We start from the raw sequence: 21812 nt of genomic DNA on the forward strand, positions 1-21812 counted from the left end.
GAGGGGAATTTACAGGCAGAGGAGAAACAGAGATACAGTACAGAGCAAATTGTCTTTGTATTTCTTCACATCATTATATGCACAAAAACACATGCTGGAGGAAATGTTTTTTCTCCCTTTATTTATTTAATCTTTAACTAACTACTAAAGCAAAAACATTAAGGGTGATGAATAAGATGGGTGGGAGGATGAATGGGGACGATGGGAACCTAATATAAAAGACACTGTGGCTGAATTGAAATGACCCTCACTTTAAAAAATGTTACTTGTGCTGGAGATAAACGTGGTAAATCGGAACTAGAGCGCCATCCAGCGGTTATCTTGTGTGGATTCATGTAACATCCCACATCTGACAGTAGAGGTTTTGTTTGGCTGTAAATGGGAGCAGAGAATTAGACAGACTGAGCAGGCCTTGTGCAAGATGCATTTAAATATACATATAAACATATTTTAATATAATGTAACAACTGGTGTCAAACAACAATAAGTCAACACTATTTGAATCTCAAACTCACTCTAACCACTGTCTGGTTTCATTCAAAGGAGAAGTTCGATGAGTATACATTTGATTTCTCTAACTTTAATTTACACATGTTTCTGTCTGATGACATGAAGCGTGAAATAAAGATAAAACCCAAGATAGTCTATAGAGAAGATGAACCACCAGAGCAACCAATTCTTATACCAATAGTAATATGAATATTCATATATTCCAACTGCTATAGAAGACGTGTATCTATATATTTCACATGCCTCACATGTTTACTCTCTCTCTCTATATATATATATTTTGTATGTATATGATTTTATATTTTTGTTGTATCGTTTTCCCCTTATAGCTTTCTCTTTTTGTCGTCAGTTTTCATAGAACAATGCCATTGCTTTTAACATGTGCTGTTTATTTCCCATAATTCCTTTTTATTATTGTGTTTAAATATTTTAGTTTTGTTTATGTGTGTGTGTATGTGTGTCTTCTTGTATCTATTACTATTATTAGATATTGACTCTCAATGGGACCTACCTTGTTTTTAAAAAAGAGGAAAATAAAAGTAAAATAAAATATTTAGTACATTGTTTTTAACTTTTCTTTATCGTTATTCTTCCACTTACTATGTGACCTATGAAACAAACACACAGCAGATTCGCTGTTGTGTAAATATATACGTGATTCTTTCTCGAGTTTTATTTTTTAAATGCACCGGGAAAACCAGTCAGAGTGAGACCTCTCGCCCCGCCTCCCTCCTCCACCACCTCTGTGAGCGGTCTGACAGGACATGTCGAAGTGACATCATCGTGTCGGGAGGAGGCGACGGCGGAGTTACGGCCGCTTGACAGAAGAAGAAGAAGCAGCAGCAGCAGAAGAAGAAGAAGAAGAAGATGATGAAGATGAAGAGGAGGAGGGTGTGAAACAGTCTATGGGTGTGACCAGCGTTTACCTGTCCGCTGTTTCACCTGGAGCCGTCGGTCGTGACTCTACCCGCCGCCCGTCGAGTGTCCTCCTCCGGCCGTGAGACGTGGAAGTGTGGCTTCCGTCCGGAGCGGAGCTGGAGCTGGACCTGGAGCTGAAGCTGAAGCTGAAGGTGCGTCCGAGCTTTTCTTGTTTGTTCAGCGAAACAACGTCACTGTCACCGACGTTTACAACAATACTGCTGCTACGTTCACGGGACGAGACGTAGCTTTGAGCCCGAGTCACCAAGTGTATTTGTTTCGGCTGCTGTGTTTCTGGAGGTAATGTCCAGGTGGCCAAGGTTACAGGAAGTAAAAACCCTGTGGAAGTTTGGAGTTGTTAGCTAATGTAGTGTTGTGTGCTAGTCCCTGTTGACACATGTAAACCTGTCTGTCTCTAACGTGGCTGACTCACCATCACAAACACACAATATCTCCAGAGGGGTTGTTTAGCTATATTACGTTAGCAGGAACTGAATTGGTTGGATAAACAGGTTTAACTGAGGTGACATCACGACTTCCCCTCTCTAATCCCAGCATTGAAGCACGGGGGAGGACACAGGTGTTGGACTTTGGTCACTAAAAACAATATTGAGGTTACTACTACATATATCCATCCATATGTTGCTTATGCATTGTGTAAACACAGTGAGGACGTGTGACACATAATTGATCTACTTCAGGTTTCGCTGTTTCTAAAACATGTATTTGCTCTGCTGATAAAGAAGAGTTTCAATCAATCAATCAATCAAATTGTATTTGTATAGCCCATATTCCTAAATCACAATTTCCCCCACTGGATTTTAACAAGGTGCGACATCCTTTGCACTTAACCCTCAACATAAGTGAGAGAAACTACCTTATAATAGAGGAAAGAAATGTAGAAACCTCAAAGAGAGCCGCAAGTGAGGGATCCAATAGATTAAAACCACAACATTCACTCAGGAGCAAACATCCTCTTTTGGACTTAAAGGAAATAATAATGTGATATTTAGGAATGTCGACGGATATGAACGTTTATCTTTATTACATTTTTAGCCCTCAAGTCCAGCCTTTCATTCAGGTTTTTTAAATTTGACATCCATCCCTCTATTATCTGTATCACTTATCCTCTTGAGGGTCGCGGCTGGAGCAGGAGCCAATCCCAGCTGACACTGGGCAAGAGGCAGGGTACACCTGGGACAGGTCGCCAGTGTATCAGAGGGCCAACATATACAGACAAACAACCATTCACACTCAAATTCACAACTGTGGACAATTCAGAGTCTTTAACAAAACTAATCCCACTCTTTGTGTGTTTGGACTGCGGGAGAGAGCCAGGGTACCCAGAGAAAACCCACATAGACAGTGGGAGAACATGCTAACTCCACACAGAAAGACTCCGGCTGAACCGAAGTGCAGTGCTGGCCACCACACCGCCCTTTAAATTTGTCTTTGAATATTATTATTACTGTCTTTTCCCAGGATGCTAAGAAGACCCTGACTCGTGGCCCCAACATGAGTGTGACGTCATGGTTCCTGGTGAGCAGCTCTGGCACACGCCACCGGTTGCCACGAGAGATGATCTTTGTTGGCCGGGATGACTGCGAGCTAATGCTGCAGGTTTGTGTGAATCTGTACTTTTAAGGCAGAGCGTGGAGGGAATGTGTGCGCTCACTTTCGTGAAACCTGTGTTTACACAGCAAACAGCGGCATGCTGTCCTATGAACCCTAACAGGTCTTCGCTGTAATGTGTGAAAAGATGCCATGGATGTGTAGCATTGCTCCTCACTCATATCTGACAGGACAGCTCATCACATAAATAGGTGGAACACCAGTGGGAGGTTCATGGCATTCCTTGTGTGCGTGCATTTCTCAGTGTGTAACCTGGTGACAGCTCCTCCACACAAAGTTGCTCCTGACAGCCTTTCAAGCAGGGACCTAAAACATAGCCAAAGTAGTCTTGTTCTTGTGTGTAGCCTTCCATGCTTTGTCAGTTATAAACACAATTACTTTGTGGTATTTGTATCAAACTCTCCCTCCCATTTTCTCCCCATGCTGCATTTAGGCCGGTGAAAGAGGAATGTTGCCTCAGAAGCGGTTGTTTATGCTCTCCTCATTCCGTGCGTTATGCTCAGAAAAGCCCTGCCAACCACAGTCAGATTGAAAAGTTGCTCACGTCCTCAATAGGCGTCGCCGGATTCAGGAAAAAAACCTCAGCTTGTTCCAGTCTGAAATGATGATGCACTGTTGCTCTGCTCAAATGCTTAGGACAACTTCCTGACTAGGAACACTATTAGGTTTTGATCCAAAATAGTTTTTAACCCTTTAATTTGTAGGTTTCTCTCTGGTTTGTAGCTCTGTGCATTTTGGTCCATTCAAACCACAGTTACATGTCTGTAACAAGAGAATCCTGCTTGGCTTGAAAAGCAGAGATTGAGTGTAAGTTGAGTCATATCAAATGGCATAGCTATGGGCCTCCACTTAAATGTTTGGACTTTCCATGGCAACTGGTGCCGGATTAGTGTCTGTATCTCCATGACCAATATCTATTCTTTAGTTCAGTGGTGTATTTATTGTTTCCCAGTACCAGAGCCAATGTTTTCTTTCTGATAAAGGAGGCAAAACGCAGCTAAAGCCTGTCGAGTCAGGAATGTGGAATTCTAAAAAGCTGTCACTCAGTTGACCTTATCAGTTGAGTAAACAGATTGATAAATTCACCACTTCAGGCAGGGCAATATTCTCAAGAAGTTATTTGGAAGTCCACTGATTGACCAGGCCACTGCTAACATCATTGAACCATTGCTGAAGACCCACTTCTTCCCACTGGCTTTCAAATCGAGTTTGAGACCTTCATTTCATCTGTTATTGTCCAGTATTTGAATCCTCAATTATTCATTATGCTTGTTTTTTTTGCTTTTGTGTTTCTATTTGTTCTTTGTTTTTATATAAAATGTTCTATTCTTTTATACTTTGACTTGTTATACTAACAGTGCATACAGAGTAACAGTTGTAATTTAGTGAGTGAGTTAGGAGGTCACCTTCACTCTTTGTGATTCTGTGTGTGACAAGGACACACTAATGAGCAGAGAGGAGAGAGTGAGTCAGCCTGAATCATTTGCTCGGTTTAACTGATGAAAATTGGAAGTCAGCATATTTTTCCTCTATTTAATGGCTTGGGCGTTAGTGGATAAGCACCATCCTCACCATCATCTCTTGCTTTGTTCAGACGTTTACATTGATCTCAAACAGAGAAGAGTAGTTCATTCCTACACTGGAGAAACAGACAGTGCTTGATGTTTTGCCTTGAAACATTATTTTAAACAAATCCAAAGAGAAGCCAATAGATTTTCTGTCCATCCACAAATAGATGAATTGACTAACTGTTCCAACTTTAATGACGTTTGCTTTACTCTTGTCTCTTAGTCTCGCAGTGTGGACAAGCAGCACGCTGTGATCAAGTATGACACGAACAACGATGAGCACATGGTGAAGGACCTGGGCAGTTTGAATGGGGTGAGTGAGTCCATCTCTAGTTTCAGACAGCCTGCCTCAGACCAGAGTGATAAAAGCTCCTGAGCTCCCTGAAGGCTCCAGTCTTTGTGCCAAAGACAAGAACGGTTGGTCAAACAGTAGAAATCAGGAGACTGGATTTTCCTGCCGGCCTGGATCCTCTTTTTTTTTTCTCTCTCTTTTTCTCCCTCACATTCTTCCTGTTCCATGCTGTAGCCCCCAATCCCTCCCTTCACCCCTCTGTTGCCACCTCATTGCACCATTATCCCAACGAAATCCAGAGTTGAGCAGTGGGAGAAACCGTGCATTGTTCCCACAGAGTGTTTCTTTTGGCCTCGGTCACTGCAGCCAAATTAATCAGAGCAGAACAGTGCACGGACCTGTAACTGAAATCCAACATGGGTGTGTTTTCTCCTCAATTATCTTCATTGAATCTGGGTACACAAAGTCTGTTCTTCAAACGTTCAGCTTTGTCTTTCTTGATGTTTACAGATCTGAAGATAAAACCTAGAATGCCTGTCCTACCAAATACAAGTTCAGGCAGAAGATGATCAGCACCGTTGCATGTTTATTTACACCTGGCCATTAAGCATTCTACAACAGCTGAGACAGCCATTACATAACAACTTAATCTCATCAGAGATTTAATGGGTTTGTGGATTAACTTTCAATGGGGAAAGGGCCAATTGCAAAGCACCTTATACCACAGTACGTGACTGCGTGCCACAAGGAATTAAGAGAGCCTGTCACCTGTGAGTCAACGCGTTTACTTCATTAACAAACAGTGAAAATGATTTTGGCTTCATGTTGTTTGTCTTTCTCTTGCAGACGTTCGTGAATGACCTAAGAATCCCCGACCAGACATGCATCACCTTGAAGCTCTCAGATGTGATTCGATTTGGTTACGATATCCTTCACATTTTATGATCATTAAAATTGTATTCACATATTTGGTTTAACTGTGAAATGATCTGTGTGTTTCATGTAAAACAGACGTTCTGCTCTTTTGGTTGAAACAGTTTTAGTTGGTGATTAGCAGCCCACACTGGAATGAGCCAGTGGTCAGCAGCTGTTTCACTCGCAAATGTTTTGCATTGTTTTCCTCCTCTGTGGTCTTTCAGTCCATTGGCATGTTAATCCCCTGTGGGTTTTCAGTCAGGGGTTTTAGATTATAGTCAATTGTGAACAGAAAATCTCCTGCACCCTTTGACCCCACGAAAGCAGAAAAAAAATGAATGGTGAAATGCAGGTTGGATAACAGGGGAGAGCTGTTCAGACTGTTTTCAGGAATCAGGAAGGTTGTCCTCAGGATAGTTTGTGATCAGAACTGAACACACAAATGTGGGTTGTGTCATGTGATGCTGCACATGTCAATGAGTTTGTGCCTTATTTGAAGTATAGCAGGTTTTTACTGGTTATCTTTTTTCCTCTCTTTCGGAGATGAACATTTGACCACCTTGGTAGAGAAGGAGTAGAGTAGACAACGCAGATTCAGTAAAAGAAAAACAAACTTCACAAGTCTCTTTGCCAACAATCTTCCGTAAACCAGATACAATGAACTGTGAATATATAAATAGACAGATTATCACATTGTTTTATAAAAAATGGTGTTCTTTAACTCATCCTGCACATGCTCATGTATATATCCTGGAGAGGAGTCAACACAAGGTCCCAGAGGAAGCTCTTAAAGTAAGTATCACTGACAGTCTGTTCCTTTACTCTCGGCTGGCAGTGCCGTAATGCCTTTTAGGAGAAACACTTTCTATGGATCTCCGTTTAATGATAAAGTATAAGTAAATCCATCCCATCATCAACAATATCTTTCTTTAAAATCTTTCCCTCTTTGTCAGATAAAAAGTCAAGAACACAAGGCCATTCAATTCACAATGAATGAACAAAAACAAGCACATGCTTTAAAAACTTCATCGGGTAATCTGGGGACTTAATATTTCCGTGTTAAAAGCTTTTTTGATTAATTTTCCATTCATAATCGAATGATAGACATGTTATGTAATGTGTGTTGACCTCAGTTGGTTGAGCTTCTGTGCCGGCAGTCTTCACTCCTGTTGATGAGCTCTGTGCTTTAAAACTAACAGGAGAGCTGGAACAGATCTTATTTACTGTGACATCAATTTACCTATCTTGAATATTTGAATGTTTTTGTGTCCTCTCTGCAGTTCATTATTCTTCCTTGTGTGTTTGATAAAAAGTGTGTTTAAAAGCCAGATTTATCTATATATGACCACATCGTGATTTGTTTATCACTGCTAAAAAGTTAAAGTTCTTCTCATTTCTGTCAGTTGAAAACATGCTTGTTTTTACAAATTGAATACAAAAAATATAATGCAATTGTTTCCAATAAACGGAAAACATTGAACATTTATAATTTCTCAATTAAAGGACAAAACACAGTAATTGACATGTCTGTCGATGTGCCAGTTGATTTTCAAATGCAGCTCACTTACAGCTCCCTGTTGAAACGTCTTCCTCATACTGTGTATTGTGTGTCTGAGGGCAGTTCTATCTGTAGGGATTGTTGTCAGAGGGTCTCTCACTTCCTGCTTCCCTCCTGTGTCTTTGTGCAGCATGAGAAGTACACCAGCCAGTTGCAGATCGGTGTAAAGGACCTGGAGGCCAAGACGAAAGAAAAACAGCAGCTCCAGTCTTCAGAGAAGAGCAAACACTCTCTTTTCAATGTCAAACTGCAGGACAAGGCTGAGCGAAGAGCCCAATCACTCACAGGTAAACAGTTTCCATTCATACACAAGCAGACTCAATCAAAGCCAAAAAGAAAGTTTTCTGCTTGCACAAATACATTAATTGTTCTTGCAGCCTCAGAGGAACTGATTTAACCTAAGTGGATTTGAATTCCCTGTTCACACACACTGGGAAGAGTCTTTGTGGCTTCGTGTCCTGCATGACTTTGGCTGCAGATCCCTTGATAAGGCCCCTGTGGCTTCTTTTATTAAGAGCCTCCCTGGTGTGAGATTAAGACGCCATGTGAGCTGAGAGGCTAAAGGTACAAGCCTATGGAGTCAGTAAAGAAATAGATCTTGAAATCCCAGAGTTGGCAGGATGATTGCACATGACTAAGGGCTCGCCAGACAGGCTGAGGGGTGAGGAGTTAAGGACAAACGGTCTTATCTCTGTCAACCATTGCTGATTGCTGACATGAGGTGGGGTGCTGCTGACACTGGTCCACCACGTGTCGTGTGAGAATTAGAAAGGTGTGTGTGTGTGTGTGGGGGTGGGGGTGATGCCAACTTGGCACTTCTGTCCTTGTAGGCTGTGGTGGATTTGTTGCTGTTTATGTTTACAGTTGCTCTTTCACACTCTTTCTGCCCTGAGCTGTACTGAGTAAATCCTGTTTTACAGTTTAGGGGAACAGTCGGAGAATTGTTAGTCTGAGGGAAGCACTTCGTGAATGAAGCTCATTCACAGTTCCCATTCCAGCTGTTGTTGATTTAGCAATTCTCGAGTTTTCTTCTCCATAATCGCCCCTTGTGAGCTTAGAGGGAAAACCACAACTTGTGCTTAGAATAGGAGATTCACTGTACTCGGCTCTGACTGCCTTATAAATGTGTCTTTGAACTGTTGAAATAATTTGCCTTGTTTTTAGTAATGTGTTTCCTACTAGGATGGTTGTATCTCCTGCAGCTTAGAGCTAAACCACAGTGATCCACTAAACCTGTGACCGCAAACTCTTTGCTGGGCCCATTCACGGCTGCAGTGTGACTGAAGCCATGCCCAGTGTTGTTGTGACCCAGTCCACATGTGAGATGACGACACTACCCGCATGATAAATGTACAATGTCAACAAGATAAGGCAGTTTTCATAGTATGTGTGAGAAGATAAAACACGACTTGGTTTGCACACTTACAATAAGTGGGGTGTGTTGATTCTTTTTTGCAGATAACAAAAAATAGACGCTGTCCCTCACAACAGCAGCCTTTGCTCTCTGTCACTTTTTTTACGACTTCATATCTCTGTGGACTTCGTAAAAAAATGGATTCTCTTTGACTGAATTTGTTTGGCTGGTACCCTTGACATAAATGTTTTGTGTACTCTGGATTGGATGTTTTATGTTATTTAGATTTTGTATTTTTATATTTGTGACCTTTTATATTTGTACAGGGTTTACCCCTCATAATGTCAGGTGGAATTGGCTCCAGCCCACCAACCCTAACCCAAACCCCTTGATCCTCAAAGGATTAGTGGTGGAGATGATGAATGGATGGGTTGATTTATTTTTATATTTGTGCATGTTTTCTATTCCCAAACTACTATGCAATGGACGGTGCAAGGATTTTGAATAATACATAGAAAAAAATACCCACCAAGTTTATAACTGAACTCAAAGAATATCTTTTTCGGATTCATTTTATACCGAAATCTCCGAGTTTTTTTCTTCGAATATTTACCCCTCCCTCACCTCTGTAATTTTTTTGGTGTACACAGTCAGTGGCCCTAGTGCTCGTATTTCTTTCATTTCCACAAAACATATACAATCCTATCACTGCTGCAAGTGCTGTGTATATCTCATTTTGTGCGATCTTGTTTTTCCCTGCAGCTGGACAGGATGTGGACTGAGTCCAGTCCTCCAGCTGTCCACAGGGCAGTGACACTTCACTTGTACAGAGTCTGACTCAGTCAGTTCCACCCAACTCTGCCAGGACCTGGGGCTATTCAGTATTTACTAAAGGGGCACTGAATGTATAGTTCAGTTTTCCATACATCAGGACTATATGATTTAAAATATCCCCTTTTTGAAGGAATTGCTCGCGTTGTCACCTACTGTACTTTCATAATATCAAGTTTCTGTACAAAGCTTAGCCCAAAAATATCTAGTGTAGAATGGCCATGTATTCAGTAAAGATAACATATTGGTTAACTGGTATGTTGAGGAGTATGTCCCATAGTAAAAAGTACTCATGGTCATTTCACCTTGTTCCATCTTGGGTCCTTGTGGTCGTCTTTGCTCATTACCAAAACAATAAATTCAACATAAAGCGCTATCCTCAGTCCACTGACACTGTGACGCTCACTCGTGTTTTCCTAAGCTAAAAGCAGAGGCTTGGGTAAGGGGAAAGGAATTAGTAACGTGCCCTGCTGCTCGCCCCTGTCACTCTGTTGATGTCTTATTGTGTGTGTCCAAGGCAACAGTGGTGAAGTACTGCTGATGCTTAGGATTGTGGAGCGTCCACATTAAACTCAACAGATGTTGTTTAGCCGAGCTACCAGCAAACCAGCTGCTCGACACCAGTTCAGAAACCTTATCAGGGAAATGAGCCTTCATTACCCAGGTTGCACCTGTACAGGAAGTTGAGTATATACCGAGGTCAGTGCGCAAACTATGTGCAAACTACAGTATCACTGTCAACAAAAATCCTCAGGTTAGATTGCCTGGTTATCCTACTGTCTGTATTGTATTTTTTTTCTTTGAAGATTAGGATTAGCTTCATCCCGACCCACACAAGGAGGATTATGTTTTGGTGGTTTGCGTGATACAGTGTGTCCCTCACTACTCTCTCTGTGTCATGGGAATGTGTGGGAATTGTAAAAGGCCCAAAGGCTTTTGATAGTGTAACACTTTACTTTTGAGCTCCTGTGTTGTGTTGGGTTGTGTTTTTGCAAGACCAAACATAAACACAACAATGTTTTATCGTGTGATTTACATGTATTTACATACAGAATGCTGTATAGATCCAGTTCCTCTTTGCTTTTTGTCCCTCTGACTAATGTCTGTTTGTCTGTTTTTGTGTTGGTCTGTTAGCTACCACCGATTCTCCGATATCCAAGCCCACTCCTCTGTATGGCCAGCCATCGTGGTGGGGGGAGGATGATGACCCTGCCAACAAAAAGCAAAGCAGAGGTGGAAAATTGCCAGAACAGGAGTCTCCAGGTTAGAGAATGTATCTTGTATTTCTACTGTTATGTGCACAAGCCCATTACTAAATTATGACATTTATAATAAAGTGTTTCAACCTTTAAATCAAAACTTGTAATACAGAGTTATTTTTCTATAATTGTTTCGGATATTCCCATGTCTATGAATTAGATTCTAATTTGTAGTGACATGCTTTTCTATGGCGCTGCTATTCGCTGCCCTTTGTGGGTCACTGAGAGATGGATGGTGTTAAGCCCAAGGCAGGTTTCTGGCTGCCAGTTGTGGATGGTTAGCCAGGCCATACCATGCCAGGGCATTGCTGGTCTGCCTCATGATGGATTATGAACCTCTAAGCTGCTGTGTGGGTGTGTCTGCGTGTGTGAGTGTTTGTCTCATGTTGCCCTGGTTGATACAGATTATTCCTGCTCAGCTACCCTTCACTGGACTCTGAGCTCATAGTGATATTTGGCCTCATAGACCAACTGGCAATTTTGTTTTTCAGTCTAACAGCTGGATACAAATTGTCTTATTTATGGTTCCCAGTTTCAGGGATTGTGTGACAGTATCATCCCAATTGAGCTTTAAGAATTTTGTTTGTGATGATTTAGAGATTTACTCTGTGTAGCTATAAATATCGGCTTGGAAAGGATCTCAAAAACAACTAGAATTCACCTATTGTACATCTGCACATATTAATTAATGCTAAAAGGGTCGTTTCTATAATTAGCAGAGAGTAGATTATGTAGAGCCATCACCAATGATTGCTGTGTGTCTTATATTTGTGTTTCTTTTCAACAGAGCATGGTAAAGATGTGACAAAATATGAGGTCAACGGTTCTCTGTCCGAGAGTCACGCCAAGTCCATCTTCTCCTACCGCCGGGAGCCCAGCTACTTTGAGATTCCTACGAAGGAGTTCCAGCAGCATCCTGCCAAAAAGCCTGAGTCGCAAGTGCACGAGGTTCCCACAAAGGACACCCCCGATCCCACCCAGTGTGTCCCTTCCACCCCCACACCTCCCGTGGTCCAGAGCCATGCTTCCTTCACCATCGAGTTCGATGAATGCACACCAGGTAAAATGAAGATCAAGGATCATGTGACAAAGTTTTCTTTCCGCCAGCAGAGAAAGCTGCCCTCTACGGAGGTTGTTACCACACCCACTGAGGTGATGTCAGTAGAAAGCAAAGTTGCTGATTGGCTGGTCCAAAGCAATGCTAGCATGATGAGGAGGAGGTCACAGGCTGAGGACATGTACAGCACAATCAGTGACCCGTCATTTCTGAAGAACACCAAGGGTGAGTCCCTTATACAGGCTGCATCCTTACTAATATATGTTTTAATTTTAAAACAACCTTTTATAACTAAAGAGATTTTCATCCAAAAGAGTGTTTTAGCTCTGTATCAGTAAAAATCCCTTGACACTGGGAATGTGCATGCTGGTGTACACAGGATGCAAATTGTCTACTCTGCAGCTGGTTGCTTACTTACAGGAGCAAATACTACAAACAAGAAACAATAATGGTGAAAAGTAAGACAAGGGATTCACTTTTTGGGACCAATGACGAGGTGGCACTCTGACTGACTGTAAGTGTTTGCAATGTTATGCCTTCACTACTAGTAGTCGAGACATGACTGAGAAAAAACAATCAGGAAGCGAAGGCAGGTGACCGCGTCATTGTTTCCAAACATCTCTTTTTCTGTCCAGCCATACGACAACGCAGCCCTGGAGTTTTTAAACTCAACAGGGCCAGCAGCGTTTCCTAACTTCTTTGTTTTAGGCTCTCAAAATCTCTACATCAAGTAGTGTGGATGGTAGGCATAAACGTAGCAATAGTGATGTGTTTTAAAACTAAGACGTACTAGTATGGATGTAGCCACAGTTTGTGTTTCTGTTTACCAACACCTTCTGTAGTTTCTTAGTGGGTGAACTGACTTGTTGTCTTTCCATCATCAGCAAACCCCCGTGAAGATGGCACCCACAGTGATTCAGGGGATCCTATAATCAATGGGAATGATTTTCTCCCATCAGAACATCAAACGGGGTCCCAGGTTTCTCCACAATCTAAGAGAAGCCCGACCCCACAACAGCTCACCACCCCTGACTCTGAGGAGCCTTTGTCCTCCTCTCCTCCAGAGTCACAGTCCCTCTCCAGTCTTGACAAGACTGAGCCACAACAGGCTTATGTCATTGAATTCTTAGATGAGAACCCAAGAAAAAAACGCTCCCAGTCGTTCACCAATAACTCTTCCCCGCCTGAGCCCTCAGGCCTCAGGGTGCAGCAGGAGAAAGGAAAGAAGAGCTTAAGCCCTTCTGCGGAGAGACAAGTCTCCACCACCCCACCAACCCAACGATACACTGTCCCCCTGAAGGGCCTCGCTTCCACAGGTCCCCAAAGAGCTGGCTCATTACGAAGGGAGAAGACAGAAGACCGAATCAGCACCAACTTTTCCTCCCGCTCTTCGCCTTCTGTCCCTGCAAAGCCCTTCTGCAGTGTGGGCCGGAGATCCAAACTCGCCCAGGAATTCACAGCTGAATTGCACAAACAGGCAAAAAAGGTCCTTTCTTCCAGCTGGGAGAAAACTACGTCTAGTTCCCCTCCAGCAGCGAAAACAGAGGCAGTTGTAAAATCACAGGCCAGTCCCCCTCCACTTAATTCTACCTACCAGCCACAGACTTCCTCTCCTATCCACAAGCCTATTCCCCTCAAGGTCCCTGTGATGCCCCCAGCGTCTCACCTTGTGGAAGTCAAGAGCCCCCTTCTCAGCCCCAGAGCCGAAGAGGACGACTGTCTGAGTGATGCAGGAACTTACACCATCGAAGCAGATATCCAAGATAAAGAGCTGGAAGAGGCACGGAGCAAGATTGACCAGGTCAGTCTTTCAATCTATTTTGTGTTCATTCTAAAAGCAAAGTTGCTGTGGCTAAAGATTGCATCATGTTCCCTGAAAGGTAATAAAAGCTGGTATTACAATTCACCAATGTCTCATGGAGAAAGTCCCACTCAGTGTGAGACATAGACATTGACAGTCCAACTTTCTCCGTTCATACACTTATCCACTTGCGATGCTTTGTTCCTGACAGGTGTTTGGTGTTGTTGAGAGCCCAGAGCGAACCAACCAGAGTGAAGCAGAAACATCATCAGCATTTAGGCCTGTTATTGGGCAGGGCAGGGAGCAGCATAGTCTGAGTAGCAGTGGGCAGGTGAGGCCAGCTCCAGAGCAGGGACAGAGTCTGGTGAACAGTCCTGCTCAGGGTGGGATCCAATGATAAATGATGTTAATGTCAGCTCTAAAGACAACGACTCAATGCGTTTGGTCAGTAAATCATAACTGTTGCACAAATCAGCGTGCACTGCTGTCTTGATTCGCCCTCTTGGACTTTCGGTTCTTTTTGGTTTCTCTGATATGATTTTGTGATACCTTGCAGTTTCTGGGTTCCCTCTTTGGTTTTTCTCTCTGACCAAATACAAGTTTAAAAAAAACATGATTTTATATCACTTGTACCTCATAATTTCTAATCACCCAGATTGATGTTTGATATCTTCTCTGCTCTTAATATTAACATTTTTTCCTACTCAGGGAATCATATGGTTTTACCTGCGTTTTCTTCAAAATGTTGTTTCTTCCGTTTTATCAAACATCTTGAATAAGTTGACTGTTTTCTCATGCAGGTTCAGCAAGCAGCTGCAGTGTTACAGGGGGCTCCTAAGTGGATGTCTTGCTGGGCCAGCTTGGCAGACAGCTACACAGAGTCTGGCCCCTCGTCTGGCCTCTTTGACATCCCTTCCCAGATGGAGCTGTCAGGAGGGGGTAAGCGCCTGATAAGATACAATTCTATTTGAAATGATAATGAGAAAACCTGATAAATATGAATGATCTTCCGTTTCAATACATGTGGTTAATATGCATTAAAACTCTTCCACTTCAGCACGAGGTACAATCATCAGCCAGGCCTCTCTCAGCCGCAGCTATGACAGTACAGACTCAAGGGCTCGACGCATCCTGCCCCAGGTACCAGTGGGGGAGAAGAGTGACTTTACAACTCCCAGCATTCATGTTCATTATGACCCCCATTCAACATTCAATGTAGAAGAGAATAGCCTAGTGGGCCGCACACCAGAGGATGGCATTCACAGGTTGTTAGTGCAGGACGAGGTAGAGCCTGACAGCCTGAGTGACGCCAGCAAGTCCAGTGATGGTTCCATCATAGAGCAGAGGAGGAGACAGCTGTCGGACTCAGAAGAGAAGAAACGTGACGAGAAGTCCAGACTCTCAACCAAGCCTACATCATTCTACATCGAGTCAGACGAAGCTCCGTCCAAACCAGAATATGGAGGCTTCAAACCCAGCACGCCTAAGGCTGAGAAGAAACTTGCAAACAAAACTTACTCAACAGTCACCATGACCAAACAGAGAGGTAACCAGGACTTTGGAAAAGTCAAACCCAGCGCATCGGCTCCTATCCTGAGCGAGAGTGCTCAGAGTCCAGAGTACAAAGAGGCCAGGGCAGTATCTCCATTAATCAGACAAGAGAGCTTCACCAAGGAGCGGCCTAGCAACCCCAGATTGCCCAACATTTCTAGCCAGTCTGCTCAGAAGGATCCCGACCCTGAATTATTCCCGAGAGCCTGCAATCAGGACACTCACTCTTACCTGAAAGAGACGGAGGATGTTCTGGCTGTTCTGGAGGCCAAACTTAAAGCAGGACAATCAGGAAGCACTCCCTCTCCAGTAATGGACTCTCTCTCTGCGGAGTCTGATGTGGATACCTCCAGCACAGTCAGCCAGCATAGCAATAAAACCAAGCAAAACACACTGGCGAAAAAACCCTCTGTTATTGGCCTCCATAGGGATAGGTCTTCAGCCAGTATAGCGAGTCAGGACGCAAACCATCAGTCCGTGTTGTCAGAAAGGCGTCGTCCTCAGCGAGCTGACAGCAGCAGTAAGACTGAGTCTTTCAGGAGGCCAGTTGGACTGAGACGTAGTGTTGGGAAATGTGGTTCCACAGATCTGAGTGATGACCCTCACAGCTTACCTTACTCTGATCAGGAGTCTAACAACTACCAAGCCCGCAAAAAATACACCACGACCCATCAGAAGGAGGACGCAAAGCCCACCAGAGTGTCTCAGGCCTTGAGTCGTGCCAACAGTTTGACGGCTCCGAGACCCACCAGGGCATCCATGCTGCGTCGCGCTCGCTTGGGAGAGGCCTCAGACAACGAGGGCACGGAGACGGACAGGCTGTCCCAGGAGGCGGCCAACATCCTGGCTAAGCAGCCGCAGGAAACCAAGAAACTCACCAGGCTTGATAGGCTGGCGATGCCTCGTAAGCGGACGGGCTCATTCAACACGACCAGCGACACCGAGTCGTCCTCCGTCCCACAGGGGGTGGGCAGGAGCTCAGGATTCTCCAACCGCAGCACAGAGTCTGGCAGCAGCTCTGTTCGACGGGCCTCTACTTCGGGATTAAAATCCGTGGAAAGGCCGCAGAAAGCAGTGCTCAACAAGACTCCAATCACCCGCGGACGTTCAAGCAGTGCCAAATATGCCAGCAGCACGGCAAGTGAGTATAACACAGATCCTCACACATACCTGTCTCATTTAAAGTCAAATGTTTTGACTGTCATAACCACTGTGTGGTAGTATAACTCATATCATTGAACAGAGGTACAAGGTCTGTCAAACTGTGGCCGTGGTGAATGGGTTTAATAAACGTCCTTGATAAACTATATTTTGGGGAAATATATCCTAGACTTTCTATTTTCTATACTCTCTATTTTGTGAAAGTGGGAATTGATTCTGGACTTTAATTAATAACAATAATACTAACATTAATACAATATTTTCAAATAAACTTAAATATTCCCCCTTATCTCCACAGTGTTCTCATGCAGTTTATGGTAATATATGACCTCACCTTTATTTACAGTCATACCATGAGGATATTGTGGACATGTTGAAAACTACACTACTACTACTAGCCCTGTACAAAAGGAATTACTGTGTGGTCTGGTACTCAGCTGTAGTACTGTGGAAGTGAACTGCTCATTTCAGTTGTTAAATTATTTTTGAAACATTGAATTGGTCACACTTGTAGTGATGAGGACTTCCACAGCACCTTACCTGACTCTTCTGGGAAGTTTTTTGGTGACAACCTGAAATACCTGGTGGTGATTTTCTTGCCTTTATTCTTTGACTCTCGCCTGTTTTCTTCCTCTTTTTCTTCTTTACCCTCCCTCCTCTGTAACTCAAACCAAATCACGACGCCAAGGCTCCAGGATGCGACAGCAAGGCTCTGACTATACCTCTACCTCAGACGAGGAGTACGACTCAAACCAGAGCACCCCTAAACACAAACGCTCCCAACCTTCCTCAGCTTCCAACAGTCCACGCAATCAGCCTCGGTCCCAGCCGGTGGTCGCCCTGCATCCGAAAGCCAGCGGAAAAGATTCTGAGGGGGAGAACCACGAGGGAGACGCCCTCCAAACCTGGTCCACACACAGTGCTGAGATTGCACGGTAAGACAGAAGATAGATTTAATTTAGTATAACAAACCCTTTTTTCTGTTGTGGATACTAATATGTTTTCTAAAGGTTATATCAGTGTGTTCCTGACATGAAAGGGGATTTCACTGCTGCAGCCTTTACAGCTTCATGTTTGTGTCAAACAAATATTTTATTCTGTCAAAATCAAACTACACAGTTCACAACATACTTCACAAGTAAAACAGAAGAAACCAAAAAAACTGAATCAATTTAGGATTTCACCTATACATGCAAAAATAAAAATATATAAAATAATACTAACTTTATAATAGCATATAACACAAATAAGATTCTCTGCAGAAAATAGATTAACTGCTGATACATTACTGATACTGATATATTAAATTGGCAGAAATACAATTTAACAGATCCCTCTGATGTTCAGTGCCTCTACATTTCGGGCCAATTTCTTCTGTTCCTGATATGGAACATCTTTGTAAAGAAAGAAAAGCTTTTACATTCAGTGGAAAATGTTCTTATTTCCAGCAGCCATCTTTCTAATAAATGTTTGCTCCCTTCTAGGTTGAGTCAAGACCTTGCTAAAGACCTCGCTATCTTGGCCAGAGAGATCCATGACGTGGCGGGGGATGGTGAGCCACAGAGCGCTGGAGCGGAGAGCAGCACGCCCATGTCCACAGTGACTGCTCACGAACAGGTGCATCACAGTGGATATCTCATACTTGTTGCTGATTAATGTCACAGAGGCATTACATCATTATTGTTTAATTAACTCAGAGGAGGATTCTCTTTCTATCACCATCTACACTACAAAGAGGAAGTCTCTCTCACTGCTTCAGATGCAGGTTCCTAAATTGCTACCAATTGTTGCTACACTGTTCCCCAAAATGTTCACTAATCCGTCACTTAGTATAGTGCAGTACATCGTGGTTTTATCTCTTTGTTTATCGCTTTATTTATGCATCGGCCATGAAGTCTGTCTCTTTGTCTGTCTCTCTTACATCGTGACACTAATGCCTGATTGTGTCGCAGCTTGTTCAGCATATTCCAGAGGCTGGTTTGAACTATCAGAGAGTTCCACCAAGTTCTGCCTCGGCGAGGGAACCTGAGCAGAGCTCAAGGGACCTGGAGCAGAACGGCAGGCAGCGAGCTCAGAGCCGAGACGAGGTATGACCCAACATGCTGCTCTGCCTCGTTGTTACCACCACTGTGATGTGAGCATGGACAGATCATTCTTTATTACGTATTTTTTTTCTTTTTTTCCTCTAGCTCGTTGTGGACAATCTGATGCTGAACCCAGTGACTCAGATCATCGTGGCCATCAGAGAAAACACTGAACAACTTGCTGATAAAATTAAGTAAGATGTAAACAAACATCACACACATGAACATCCTTCAGTCCCATGCTTAGTCCAGGTTTGATGAAAAACCGTATTGACCTTGTCTAACAGCCAGATGGCACTGAGCCAATAATCTTATTAAATTAGTATAACTGGGTGAGTCCACATACAGACTTACAGTCTAACTGACAGAGACAACAGAGATTTAATCTTCTAAGTAGATTAGTTGCTGAATAAACATTTGTCTTAGAAAATTTCCATCGTTTGCTGTACCCTGTTTTTTTTTCACCGAGTCTTTATTTGATCAAAAAATAACCAGACCTCAAAGAAGACAAATATACTGTGTGTTAAAGTCCCCACCACTAAAATGCTCTTAGAAGGTCTTGTACTAAGAGCCAGTATTCCTAAAATGAAATCAATGTGTTGGACACAAAAATGTGGATTGTCCCTTTTTTTTTTTTTAAGAACTCTGTAAAACAACAGCAATTGTACACACAGGGTACTGTTCCAGGACAGGGCGGATATCTGGGAGCAAATTGAGGCAAAGATGAACTCTGACAATGACGTCCCTGTCGTCAAAACCTCCAACAAGGTCAGTGATTTTTGGGGGGGGGATTTCCTTAGTACATTTTCAAGCAAAAAGCTCTTTAAATAATACTTTGTGTTTGAGCTAAGTCAGACATTTGTATTTCAGGAAATCACATCAATCTTGAAAGAACTCAGGAGAGTTCAGCGACAACTTGAAGGTGAGTGACACCATTTATAGACAACATAAATGTATATACAGTACATATAATATACACATATTTTGTATTTCTCTGTCATGCCAATGCATATGGTCACCACTAATTTACAAATCAGTTAAACTTCTTCTAGTATTACATTTTTAAAATGTGGAGAAAAGAAATCCAATAATAGAAAGTTTACATATTACATATCTATAAATTTAAGACGGAAATAATCTTTATCTGTGTAAAACTTCTGTATAATAATTTTTTTGTTTGTTGCATTTCTCTGTCCAGTCATCAACACAGTCATGGAGCCCGGTGGGCAGCCGGAAGCATCGAAGGCCTCTTCCTCCTCATCTGGAGTTCGCCTCTCCAGAACTCCTTCATCGCGAGACTGGAGAACCGTCCATTCCATCTCTAGAAGAGGTGGCGGCCCGAGGCCCAGTGAGAGCGTCAGGAGAGCAGCGGTGACACCAGACGATGTCAGACAGGGATATTTAGTCTGAGGTCGCACACGGCCCTGAACTTCAGCTGTGGCCTCGCACACGCAGGTGTTGGACCATTGTGTTCAAAATGAAAACAACAGGGAGGATGTGAGACTCGATTCACGGAACCGTACCTTCCTGCACATGCACACATACACACTACTGCACTATGAGCACTTCACACCTACACAGCACTGTAACACACGGTGCCTAACGCCCTTAAAATCTGCTCATTTACAGGCTGACATATGCGGTGATGATTTGAGGAAGTATCATACTCCTCCCCCCCCCATCTGAAAGTCCTTGAATATAGACTTGATTCTCTGTTAGAGATCGTCCTCATTATTTACCAATGATATGACCAACATGGCTGATTTTAAAAGCTCTATGTTATTACTTGGTGTAATTGAAAACCGACCTGAGCTAAATCAACTCAGGGAAAGTTATTATCAAATCATACATTTGTGTTTAGTGATATTTTGAGGAAATAGAACATCTTCGTCACAGATGTTAGTGAACTGTGTTTGTTTACTCCGTAAACCCATTGCATTTCCTTTATATATTTTCTCCATTGATTTTGTCTGTGTTTGCCAGTTTTCTCTTTATAGACCAGATTTGTGGAAGAATGTAAAAAGTATTTATTAGGGGTGTTCTGTGACACACTGGTATTTTGTAACCGAGTCAACATGATTTTGGGAGCGAGCTGGTAGACCAGCTCATCTTACACTACACCGTTAACACCAGACAATCTATTGTGTATTTATTCCGTTATTTCCCTGAACCATCTTCAGTACATTGGCATCATCTGTTTTTGCTCGACTGGAGGTGAAAATCCCTCACGAATGTGTCTCCATGTGGAGGCTGTGGCTGAGTCCGTGGTTCAGTCACCTGGCAACCACAAACTCAAGTGGCTGTAAATCACCAGTAGTCGTTTTTTAAGCCCTCAAGTGCTTCTGAAAAGTGTGTTTTTATTGAGTTAAAACACATTTGGGGGCTTGAAACTTGTGTGTTGTTGTGTTGTCTTCTGTGACTGAAGAGGACAGTTTCCTTTGACAATCATAAAACAACCTTCTTTGATCGAACTCATCATACACTACATACACCAATCAGAAGTGACCTCGTGACTCCGAGGAAATGTCCCATCTCATTGGTCCTGTGACAAAAGTAATGTAATGACAACTTGTGTGTAAATCAGATCATTAGTTTCGTTCTGTATGTAAATATCTGAAGTTTTGTGTAGATCAGACAAAATTACCTCTATGTCTTTTGCCGTTTGCACTAATGTAGAACAGCATCATCCCCTGGACCTGATGTTCTGCCAAAGCCTTTAACTCTCCTGTGTGTGACAGATTGTAAATATCTGGTGCTGTGGGGGTTGAAGGGAGGGGGAGAAGGGCGACCCAGTACACCAGCACGTTTTTAACTTCCCTCTTCCCAGTCCAAACTCTACATGTGATTGTAATTGGGAAATACCCACAAGTGCCACAGAGCTGTGTGGGGACGACGTTTCATGCAGCCCAGCACAGTGGTTGTTTACAAGCTCCGGCGAAACTGAATGTTTGTCCTTCCTCGCTCCAAGTAATGCTGCTTTTCATCGGTGGGATGGTGTTTCCACTATGTTAAACTTCATCTAAGCCACAGAAAGTCAAAGAGACAAAGATTAACTCTGCGTCTCATGTTTTGATAGTAACTTTCTGTTTCCCCTCCTCCTCCTCCTCCTCTCAGAATGATTTATTGTTAGATGGTATTTATGTTTGGATATTTGTGTCATTTGTTAGATGGTGATTGCAGGTTTGTTTCTTTGTTATTTGAAAATAAATTTGATGAGCAGAGCTGCTTTCTCCGACTCTTTCTCATCTCTTCTATTTACTCACAACACCTTTTTTTTATATATATATATATATACACGTGAGCGTTTGAGTGTCTCAAAGC

The 21812-nt window shown here is 42.9% G+C and overlaps 1 protein-coding gene across 4 annotated transcripts; it reads left to right on the plus strand.

Moving 5' to 3' along the window:
• The first annotated feature begins 1282 nt into the window (after positions 1–1282).
• Positions 1283–21712, plus strand: cep170ba (centrosomal protein 170Ba). 4 transcript variants are annotated; one of them, XM_035168055.2, is made up of 20 exons: positions 1283–1580; positions 2911–3048; positions 4852–4941; positions 5767–5845; positions 6569–6627; positions 7524–7680; positions 10713–10841; positions 11625–11785; positions 11945–12119; positions 12779–13695; positions 13907–14026; positions 14496–14634; positions 14753–16387; positions 17096–17342; positions 17892–18024; positions 18360–18494; positions 18597–18685; positions 19166–19259; positions 19362–19413; positions 19690–21712. In XM_035168055.2, the coding sequence occupies exons 2-20, from the start codon at positions 2944–2946 to the stop codon at positions 19899–19901; spliced, it is 4728 nt and encodes a 1575-aa protein (XP_035023946.1). In that variant the 5' UTR covers positions 1283–1580; positions 2911–2943; the 3' UTR covers positions 19902–21712. The 4 variants fall into 4 exon arrangements, with proteins under 4 accessions (XP_035023946.1, XP_035023948.1, XP_035023944.1 ...); XM_035168057.2 differs by having other exon boundaries at positions 11948–12119; XM_035168053.2 differs by having other exon boundaries at positions 11625–12119.
• The last annotated feature ends 100 nt before the right edge of the window (positions 21713–21812 follow it).

This window comes from Hippoglossus stenolepis, chromosome 10 (assembly GCF_022539355.2).
Source record: "Hippoglossus stenolepis isolate QCI-W04-F060 chromosome 10, HSTE1.2, whole genome shotgun sequence".
Classification (NCBI taxonomy): Eukaryota; Metazoa; Chordata; class Actinopteri; order Pleuronectiformes; family Pleuronectidae; genus Hippoglossus; species Hippoglossus stenolepis.